This window comes from Aythya marila, assembly GCF_965140915.1.
Source record: "Aythya marila genome assembly, chromosome: 17".
Taxonomy (NCBI): domain Eukaryota; kingdom Metazoa; phylum Chordata; class Aves; order Anseriformes; family Anatidae; genus Aythya; species Aythya marila.
In genome coordinates, this window is record NC_139058.1 from 11,507,559 (window position 1) to 11,518,659 (window position 11,101).

At 41.1% G+C, this 11,101-nt stretch overlaps 1 protein-coding gene across 5 annotated transcripts in view; it reads right to left on the reverse strand.

Annotated features, from left to right (window-relative positions):
- Positions 1-11,101, reverse strand: part of GOLGA3 (golgin A3) — a 29,049-nt gene extending 17,948 nt beyond the window's left edge. Inside the window, exons 1-8 of one of the 5 annotated variants that reach the window (XM_082774549.1) lie at positions 11,081-11,101; positions 8,566-8,916; positions 4,983-5,264; positions 3,996-4,108; positions 2,785-3,470; positions 1,710-1,821; positions 880-1,186; positions 79-281 (exon numbers count right to left, since the gene is read on the reverse strand). In XM_082774549.1, the coding sequence (XP_082630675.1) occupies positions 79-281; positions 880-1,186; positions 1,710-1,821; positions 2,785-3,470; positions 3,996-4,108; positions 4,983-5,264; positions 8,566-8,698 (1,836 nt within the window). In that variant the 5' untranslated portion in view covers positions 8,699-8,916; positions 11,081-11,101. Of the gene's footprint in view, positions 1-78; positions 282-879; positions 1,187-1,709; positions 1,822-2,784; positions 3,471-3,995; positions 4,109-4,982; positions 5,265-8,565; positions 8,917-10,222; positions 10,412-10,653; positions 10,819-11,080 lie in introns of those variants that run through there. The other 4 variants (XM_082774547.1, XM_082774548.1, XM_082774550.1 and 1 more) reach the window with 4 other exon arrangements.

Consider the following 11,101-nt stretch of genomic DNA (forward strand, 5'->3'; position numbering starts at 1 on the left):
ATCCCAGCCGAAACTAGGACATCTGGATAAAATTAAAAGAACAGATTGTCAGTCCTATGTGCAAACAAATCATAATACCTGTATATTAGCCATCTCACTCTGCAGCCTGACACGAGCCTCCTGAGCGAGTACCAGCTGCTGCTGGTACCACTGTCGCACATTTTGGAGTGATGTGATTTCTGTTTCTGATGCCTTTAGCTTATTGGTCAGCGTGGTCCGTTCCAACTGTACTTTATGAAGTTGATTTTGTAAGGAAGCCAACTGTTGTCGCAGATCATGAACTAAAAAAAGGAAAAGAAAGAATCTGGACTATTATACTCCATCGCTCAATTTTTACGCACACATTTTCAAGGCTTATTGCTGTATTTGTAGCTTATTTATTTGAACAAAAATATATGCACCTAATTACATAAAGATTGGCTGCTCCTGCAAAAGCAAAAAATGAAAATTCTGGAATCCAAAGAATTAGGCTCATAAACAGAACGAAATTAAAATAAATGAGTAGTTTCTTCAAGCATTCAAAGCTCCTCAGAGGCTGAAAATATGAATTAAAAAATAAAATCAGAAAGCAGGTATCCTGACATTGAGATTCATCATTACAGACCAGTATTTGTGCAGTTTTCTAAAAAATGTTAGTTCACCATCAAACAGTTATTAGATTACATATTTATGCCTCCTCCCACAAGCTGGCTGTGTCTTGCAAATTGTGGCACTTGTGACACAACATAGAAAACAAACACCTTAAAATTTAGCTATTTAGTATGTTATTAATAAAATGCAAATTAAAATTATTTCTTGCTCTTGGACTTCAGAATTATGTTGAATTAAAATGATTTATGGAATAATAAAATTTAAAGATCAAAATTTACATCAACCCACCTGTGCTGTCTCTGGTGAGAACACTTTTTTGCATATCTTCAACCTTCAGCATGAGTCTTTGGTACTGCTCCTCTGCTAACTGCAAATCATTATTTGAAGAAGCCAAACTAGCATTCTTTGCTTCCAAGGTGTTTTGCAGGTCAGCCATTGCTCTTTCCAGATCCCAGCAAGATTGCTTTAATGTGGCCACTTCTGAGCTCAGCGATTCCTGCTTCTGTTGGCTGTTTTGGCTGTGCTCCATCTGTGCCTGAAGCTTCATGTTCAAAGCTGCAAGTTGGGCTTGTAGCTCAGTCTTCTCTTTGAGAGCCTGAATGTGTCCCAGAAATTAAATACAAAAGAGAAAATACATTAATGGCTGATTAGAGATAACAGCAAAATGGCTTTGCTAAGGCAAAGACCACTTACTTCAAATAATGTTTTTTTGAAGTGACACCTCGCATAGTAAAAAGTTCAAATATTCAAAAGAAAACACAGAGGAAAGCACAGACAAGAGGTATAGTGTCTTCATCAAAAATCCTGACATGGTTATTGGCTTATAAGATGTGTTTCCACACTAAGTAAGAATGCTTTGCGTTACCTATGTTATACCATCAGTCAATACAAAGAGAAAACACAGACATCATTACCTTAACTCTGGATTCATCATCTCTAAAGCTGTTGTCTTTTTTTCTAGACCTTTGAAGGCTTTAAAGACTATCTTCATAAGAGCACTTGTAATGTATCTAATTCAACAATGTTTTTACAAAACACATTCCCATAAGAGGAGGAAGCTCTTGAAAATTAATTAACATATTAATATAATTTGCTAAATACAGAAATTCATTTTGTACCTGATTAGCTTCTACTGAAAGTGCCTCTAGCTGCCCTTCAAGTCTCATCTTCTCCTTTAGCACCTGCAGCATTTCATCATGAGTTCCTGCGATAGAGCTTTCCATAGATACACTGGAGACAGAGATACCACACACAGATAAGAGAGAGTACAACACTCACCTAGTTGAAGAAAAGGGAGTCTGAAATTAAGAGGTACTCAGACTCCTTAAGATAATATGCTTCTCATCTAAACTAGAAATTAGGATACGGTTTCTCATTGTATGATGTATCCAAAGCACAGCGAAACAACCTTCATTACCATCCAAAGAGAAAGACATTAGATTCACACTGAAGTTGTGTGTGTTAGCTTTCTATATTTGCAGCAACTAGAATTTATTGTGGTACCCATATATTTGTTATGTTTACAAAAGCGCAATGGTTGACTTCAGTGTGTTCTGTAGCTGCATATCCCTTTATAAGCAGACAAATGGACATAAATGTGAAAAACAAAACCTCCACAAATGTTGTCCACAACACCTGCTTTAATGCAGAAGTTCCTGAGAAACAGCAACAGCTAGTGCAAAAGAAAAAACAGGTATTCGGCTAAGGGAAAAGTTTAATACCTATTACAAACACACAAGCTTGTGAGACTACAGTTAAAGGACTGAAGAGGTTAAGAGTGTATAGGACAGGACTCTTAGCATTTCATGACTTGAGGTCTGAAAGATACATAGATCAGGTAAACAACCATAGTAAAAATCACCATTTGAGACAGTTATATCAACACTTTCAGGCTTTAAAGACTAATGCCACAAAAGTGATTCAGTGAGTAAATGGAGCACAGATAGACGCAATTGCTAGGAGACCATTTAAAACATTCTATCAGTGTCAAAACTATTTTTCTCTAAAGATATATTAAGTAGGTACTCTGTGAAGTGACCTTTCAGTTTCTTTTAGAATCCATAAGTTAAAAGCTGATTCGATCATGGCGAACACAAACTGGATCCAATGCTAGTAAAAGATAAGAGTAACAGACTGCCTATCCCAAAAGAGCACAACACCGCAATCATCTCACTGCCCACCAATCTCTCTTACCTGCTAGAAAGACTGTCTCTCCGGCTCCGTACTTCTCCATTAAAATCTTGCTCTTGGGCTTGGTGCTCCACTGCTGCAGCCTGCAGCACTTCACTGATGGAAGGAAATTGCCCCATGGCATCAGGATGTATCTTCTGACCATTTATTGTATATGGAATGCTCTGTTTGCCTTCTGCATTCTGTAAACTGTTAAACACCACTTTTCCTGACACGCTGCTGTAGGTAGAGCTGTCGCTTTCATTTCCATCCATCCTCATTCCCACTTCACTTCCATCAATCTCTGAAATGTTATCTCCTGCCAAGGAGGAATTCTCTATTCGATCATCTGTGTCGGAGGGTAGACTAATCTCAGAAACAACTGATGTTGGACCACTTCTGCTTTGCTTCAGCATCCCACCAGGTAAGTCAGTAGCCAGAAGACTCCCAGTAGCATTTCTAGAGTCTGAATCTTCACTTCTGTAGTCAGCCAAGGACCGGATCTTACTGGACTTTGAAGATTTTGAACTTCTTCTCTCTTTTGAGGATGCTGGAAGTCCCAAGCTGCCCAGTTTGGGTCCCCTGGGGACACTGGTCCGCAAAAAGGAATATTCTTTTGTCATTGCTACAGTGCTAGCTCTTGGCAAGATTTCTGGATTTAACATCAACTCAGGATCTAGCGTGCTGGAGGGCCGGTTTTTGGATGTAGACTGATTGGATGAAAAGAAAACAAAAGAAAGTAAATTCCAGAATGTTACATTTGAACTAGCATCAAGGATTTGTTTTGTTGTAGAACTTAATACGTAAGTATTAATATAAAAGCTTTAAACTTTAAGTTTCTGTATCATTTCATGAATGAGGTAAACTACATGTATGGCAACAATCAAGACTAAATATAGACAGGTTGAAAGCAATTAAGGTAGAGTCTAAAAACTGAAAGATATAGGAAAAAATGGAAATTAAATAATTCAGATTTGGAATAATTTTTCTTAAATTTAAGATTGCCTACATTTTTGTTTTGTTTTTGTTTTTTCCTATTTCGGGTAGCAAAAAATAGCATTACCAATGCAATAACGGAGAAACAATATAGAGAACCAATTCCAGAAGAAAGAGATTTTTTTTTTCCACATCTGAAAAATCTGAGTATTTGAAGCACAGCAAACAGAATTTAAAGCATAGACTGTATAAGTTCCCATCAATAACTGAATCTAGAACATCTGTTGGGTGGTACTCACTCTTTCTTGATGTCTCTTCACTCTATATTGTTTGAGCTGCTCTTCTAGCCGTCTTCTTGCTTGAAGTCTTATTTGTTCTTCATTCTCCAATGGGAGTGAAGACTCTACTGAGCCTGCAAGTGAAAGGTGCCTTTACAGTCAGAAAGAAACCTCCAACACATGCAAATCTGATGCAAAAGGAAAAAGCCCCTTCTACCATCAGCAACATGCTTCATGCTTAAGCAAAGAACGCAAGGAAAGCCCATTGCATGCACCTCAGAATACCCTTCTCTAATGTATCTTTGTGTAAGCATTAATAATGACTGCGTATTTCAGCTTTCCCGTTTGCAAATACTGTCGCTCTTCTGAGTATATATGAAAAGAGAAAGATCTTACAGCAAGAACAAGACTATTACTATCTCATCTGTTCTGCACTTGTAGTAGTACTGAAATTAAAAAACTGAGACAGACCTACACAGTCTATTCATTCCTTAAAGGCCTGAGAAAGGCTATTCATTAGATAAATTTTCTACTTTGTTAAATCACGTTAAGTCTTTCTAATAGTAATGCTTTTAAAAAACATTATTGAAGATGCCTGGAGCATTAGACACCTTGCTATAAAGGCTTTGCCCTTCTACTCCCATGTTTATTACTTATCTTAAAATCACCTGGTTGTGCTGTGTTTTTGTTATTTTTTTATTATTATTTTTTTTAAGTTGTCACCTATTATTTCTAGTAATAAAGAAGGAAGATGAGAATCGCTTCAGTCCCAGAAAACAAATTCCCGTCCAGTGTGAGAATGATTTTTAGATGTTAAGGCACGTGCTTTAGTTGCAGCAGAGAGTGGTTTACTGAAAGAAAATGAATTTCAGTTCAAAGTAAAAGCTTACTGCCAAAATGACACTTAGTCCAAGCTGAAATGATATTACAGATTTTACAGTCAGGCTCAGAGAAAAAAGCTTTATGCAGCAATAGAAAGCAGGGGCGCTATCATAAACAGATGCTTACACAATTCTGTTTCTTGCATGGGAAGACTTAGTTTGAGAGACTGCAAAGCTTCTTTTCTAAGAACTATGCCCTCAGCACTAGTTCCCTGAGACTTCCTTAGGCTGTCATGGAAACCAGTCACACCTGGGGATGACTCTTGACCCTGAGGACTGCTGGTGGGATCAAAAGATATAGGAGAGTCGGGGAAGAGTGACTCTGGCCCATTCTGGCAGGCATCCGCTTTGATGTTTATCTTCAGACTTTCCTCTTCATTTGGCACTTCACTGACGCTAACACCAGTAGCTGAAAGAGAAAGTTTCACTGAGATACTCCGTTTATCTTTACACTGCCACATAAAAACAACACCAACACTATTGCCTTTAGACTGTAAGAATATAGATTGCTAATGACAATAAAACAATTTTATAAAGTATGTTTCTTCTGGTCTTTTAAAATGAAGAAACACCTTTAATTTACTTTAATATAGTGCCTTCAGACAGGATCTCAAAAGCGGCCATGAATTATTTTCAAAGTGTCATGTGGGTTTCTAAATCGTGTTAGATTTAGAAGCATTGTACACCAAATATAAATAATGTAATCTGTGTCACACTGAGCAGCAACCTACTACAAATAAGACGTGGCAACTGCAGGCCTCTGCTGAGTGATTCAGCTCTTTGGTATGCTTCTGGGTACTGGTGAGAAAGCACCCACCAGCCCAACTCCCAGCATGGGCCAAGCAGAGTTTCTGAATTTTATACAGAGTTTAAAAATTTTCCAAGAAGATGGCTCCAATCATAAGTACTGCAGAAAAACTTACGTGAATTAAAAGAATAAATCTAGCAATTATAAGGCAATTCAAGAACCACTTTAATACCAATCTTATCTTGACATATCTGTGTGGTTTTTTTTTCCTCTTTTCCATCATCAAACATGCATCTGCAATAACAGCTCAACACTTCATAGGTTTGTATTTTGGATTTCTCACACATGTTCACTTCACTTGGTTGGGTACTACTGATGTTTATGAAAGTGCTGTTGCAACAAAACTATATATCTAACATTAAATGCATTATTTTAAATCTCAGTAAAACAACTCAAACAAGCAGGGAACTGGAATAGCCACTCTCATTCTGTTCACATACCATATACCACTGTAGTAACTGGAACTCAGCAGGATATATAGAAGATTATTTTTTTTTCCCCATAAAGACATATGAAAACATTTAGCATTTTTAATCGAAGTATTTGCAAGCAGAAAAATCAGTTTCCTCTTTCTATTTTCTCTCCCCACAGCTACAGACTTGAAAAAGCACTTTCTTGAATTTTTATTTTTATTTTTTTTAAATGATGTCAGGAAGACACAGAACTGAGAAACAATAAATTAGTAAGAAGATCCTCTCAAAATGTGTTTCTAAGATACATATGCACAAATATTCTGTATCCAGGAAGATGATTACAGAGATTAAAGAAAGCTTTATTGATTTTGATATCGGTCCTTTACCACATTGCTAGTAAACTTTATAAACTTTATATATGACCCATAAACATATTATGGGTCACTACAGCCCTCTGAAAACAAAACAATTCAAAAATAAAGCTATTCATCTACGTGGTGAACATGTAAGCATACCTCTTTAATTAAATAAGCCATATGGGAAAAAGCCAGAGGTAAGAAAGTAGGACTTTTTCCACTGCTACCCATTTGTTCCCACCTCTGTGGTACATCCTCCCTTGAGCCAGCACAGATGTTTGTAGGGTGAATCAGCACAGAGGAAACTGAATGAGAAAACAATGTGGATAAAAAAATAAATATCTAAAACTCTCAGCTTTAAGTGGCCTGAACATATCAGTTCACTGAATTTTGAATTCAAACACTTTCAAGTTGTGTTTTTTTTTAATCACACAGAGAACATTTGAAGGCCATTTTACCCTGAATCAGTTCTCTGATTTAGCTCACCATGATAGAAGGGATGGGTACAACAAGGACACAAAGGAAGAAAGAAAATGGGATTGCTTTTTTAATGACCTACCAATGTAAGTCAGATGAAGAGATTCTAAAACTGCAGTTTAAATTGTCAAAGGAAAATTTAAAAGAGAGGTGAGTGTTATGAATAGTACAAGCAAACAAAAATAATGACACCTTACACAATGAGAAATATTGTTTCTGCTCATCTTTCAGAAACTGCAGCTATTACTGCATCAAGTTTATACCTTTTTTCTATTTTTTATCTTCACATCCATGAGTGGTATCCATGTATAAAAGAGATACTGGAGCAAAATTCTAGAAGAATGGTTTCCTGGCAACTTCCTGAGGCCATGAGACACTCAGAATCTAAGTGATGCCTTGAACTAAAGTTAGTGTCAAAACAGCTGTGGTCAGAACAGTGGGGGAGGAGATGCAATTAGACTGAAAATACTAGAGACACACACTACCTATTTATAAGCCACAAATCAATTGTTTGCACAATGCTCAAGACGGGAGAAGGCAGGAAAGTATGATCTCCAACTTCATAAAAGATGAGTGAATCATCACACAGTTACGCTGAGATTGTGATAAAGGGCAGCATGACAAACACAAAGTCTTAGGACTCCACTTTCCTGCCCACTACAAGATGGCAAATCTGCGACACCAGGGGAGGGCGGAACACTAACAACATCACGTGATGAACTCCGTATCAACAGAAAGGTTTCCCTTACATAAAGGCCCTGTATACTTTTGTGCATCTACACAGCCACAGCATATAGACCCCCTCCACCCACCTATCACCACACCCTCATATATCAACTTTTCCCTAGACATCTGTAGTGGAAACGTAGAAACTTCAATTCAATACAATAGAAATATCTTCACCATGACAGTAGTTAAGTAATGGCATGAGTAGAGAGGCTGTTGAACTCCCCCAGTGGAGATTTTCAAAATTCAGCAGGACAAGAGCCTAAGCAACCTGATCTAACTTAAAAGCTAGATCTGTTCTATGCACGAGATTGGACTAGATGACCCACAGAGGTGCCTTCCAACCTGAAGTTTTCCATGACTTGGTAATCTACCCACATTGGTGTGTGCATTCTTAAGTTTCTTTTAAGCAGCTGCATTATTTTCTTACAGAGCTTGTCTACATTATTTTGAGACAATTTGGGTGAGATAATTTGGGGAATACATGCCAGCATCTCTCTTCCATTATGGAAATTTGGAGAGACTTTTTGAGTACATTTTATTTTTTGCCTAATGGAATTAACCAAAATAAAATCTTATGCCAGAATAAAAAATTCCATTGCTGAGCATACTCTACAACAATCGTTTCAGAACCGTTAGTTCTAAAGAACTTTACACGTACATTCTTGGAAACATTTTCAGAAGACAGAATAATACATGAAAAACACATGCTCACTTGACGGCTAAGAGTAGTTAAATGAACACTTTGGATTTGTTTTGAAATAATAAGTTTTAAAATAGAAAAGTTTCCTCATACATAGAAAGTTTGATGAAGGCTACGGCTCTGCATAATACTGTACAATAAATTCCTGACCTCAAAGACAAAGCCCCTAAGCATCACCCAAACAAGAGAATCGCAAGTTATTGAGAAGTTCACATGAAATAACTTACTGTTCATTTCATCTCCTGTAACAGGCAAATCTGACTTGGCTTTACAATCCAGGAGTTCTTCAGAGGTGTGAGGCACCCCATTGCTGCTTCTGTCATCCAACAGAACGTCCTGCTGGACAGATGAGGAGTCCATGGTAAAAACAATCCAGATGCAGGGAAGTGTTTCTTTTAAGTTTCCTGCCAAGTGAACTACCAAGTCCGGTTTCTCTCCATTAGCAACATCAGCACCGAGATGTTAGGCAGGCGCAGTTTTCTGAGCTTTTCAGCTGTTGGTGTGCAGCAGTCGATAATTCCAGGAGATCATGAAAACGGCTTGCAGCCAAAGTTGTAATCAGCAAGGAACTGCATTCTCTATAAACAAATGTATTTCATTTACAAACATTCCTTAGGGCTTTGAAAATACCAGTTAAAAAGCAAGCAGTACTCACAGATTATTCACCAGCCCACCAACCTCAATACACAGAACCAGGATAACAACAGAGACAATAACAAAGTATCCAGAGCTTGTGAATAGGAAGTGATCTATTTAACAGCTTTTTTATTGTCACTATTTTTTTTTTTTAAGTTGCATTAATACACCAGTGTAACAATGCAACAACATCGTATTCAGCAAGATACCTCATTTAAGATCACTGTCCCTTTTAATGGAAACGTTTCCTGAGTCTCTGCTTTAATAAACTGGACAGTATTCAGAATACCATTCTGCTCTGTAAATCACAGCCTGGACTTTCATACCACATATTTCATCTGAAGGACCTAATGCTATTTAAGTTGCAATTACTTTAGTTAGAATGCAGGAGGGAATTCAGGCTTTTTATTTATTTAACTGACATCATACTGTTTACTTGCCTGCAGAGCAACCAGTACTTATCACTGCACAGAGCCCGAGCTACTAATTACAGCATGCACTGGCAGTGAGAACAAGGCCCAGGCTGCAGCCCAGTGCTGGCCTTCTCCTACAGTGAGTCAAGAGGAAGATTTCCAAACAGTTTTTATAGCATTTGCAAATCATTCACTAGGCATTCAGATTGTGCCTGTAGTTATCAACCTTGTCAATTGCTACAATTTGATAGAAGCTGTTGTAAATAGTCACTTCAGCTGTCTGAATTTTGTTCAAATAGATACTGACAACTGAATTCAGATTATGAGACGTTACAGATTCCTGTTTATTAGAGAAAAACCAGAAATCCCCAGTTAAAACTTGGGGCCAAAGGGGAGGATTTCAGGTCAGAGATATTTTAGCTGCATTTTTACACAGACATTTTGAGCAACATTCCTTCCATACCTCCAGAGAGCCCTGGTGTACCTGCTACTGTACCAAGCCACCCAGGTGCACTGCTCATCACCAGGACATCACAGAAGGTACCAGAAGTTCAGGTACACAGGACTAGATCAGTGCCCCTGCCTCCTAGCCCATACAGGTGAGGCTGGAAGGTGCCAGACACCTGAGGCACGGTTCTGAAACTGAAAGCCCCACCGAGCAGAAAGATGAAAACCTCCACTGGAATTTGTTAAAGGCTTTAAAAGCGTTTCTGTGTCAGAAAGCTTATAATGGGCCGTCTGAAGGAACAGCTGTCACATGGCAGACAGACAGCACACCGAGTGACAAAGAGGAATCACAGACAAAAGGCAAGGACGACTCAGAGGCTGCTCACACCTCTGCAAATCCAGAGGACGTTCCAGGGTTTGTAACCCGCCAAGAACAGCGCCTTTCCTTGCCACAACAGCGCTCACTGTCAGAGGGCATTTAACAGCACCTCGTTACCAGCAGGGTCTCCTGTGTGACCCCTCCCCATTACAAGGGGAACGCATTCCGGCCTCAAAGCCCCTCGCACCCCCACCGCCACGCACACCCCGCGGCAGCCCAGCCGTGCCCTCAGAGGACCGCAGCGGCACCGCCCCAGCCCTGCCGGCCGCTCGGAAGGGCAGCGGGGCCCGGCTGGAGGCAGGCAGGGCCGGGCACCCCGGGCCCTACAGCCGCGGAGCCGGGCCCCGGCGGCTCCCCGCTCCCCTCAGGCCCGGAGCCGCCCCTCCCGCCCTCCCCACCCCCGCGGCGGGCACCGCGCCTCAGCCGCCCCCTTCTCCCACCTCCCGGCCGAGCCCCCCGCAGACCTGGGGCCGCCCAGCCCGGCTCTGCCCGAGACGTGGCGCTGCCTCCGCCAGGAAGGGGAGGAGGGCGCGGCGGTGCAACGGGCTTCTCCCTCCCTCCCCGCCGCCCTGCCCGCCCGGCGCCCGCCGCCGCCTCACAGCCCCCACGGGCGCGGTGCCCGCCCCGCCGCCGCCTCCCTCCCTCGCTCAGCCGAGCCCCTCGGCGGGGAGCCGGGGGCAGCCGGGCGGGCGGCCGATGCCGGCGGGGCGGCTGGCAAGGAGGCGGCTTTTCCTGACGGACCCTTCCGGCAGCGGAGGGAGGGGCAGAGGCTGCCTCAGCCGGGCCGGGCCGGGCCGGGCCGGGCCTCCCCTCAGAGCCGGGGCAGGGCCAGCCCGCGGCGGGGAGAAGGTGTCCCCGCTGCCTCACCTGCTTCACGCTCGGAAATTA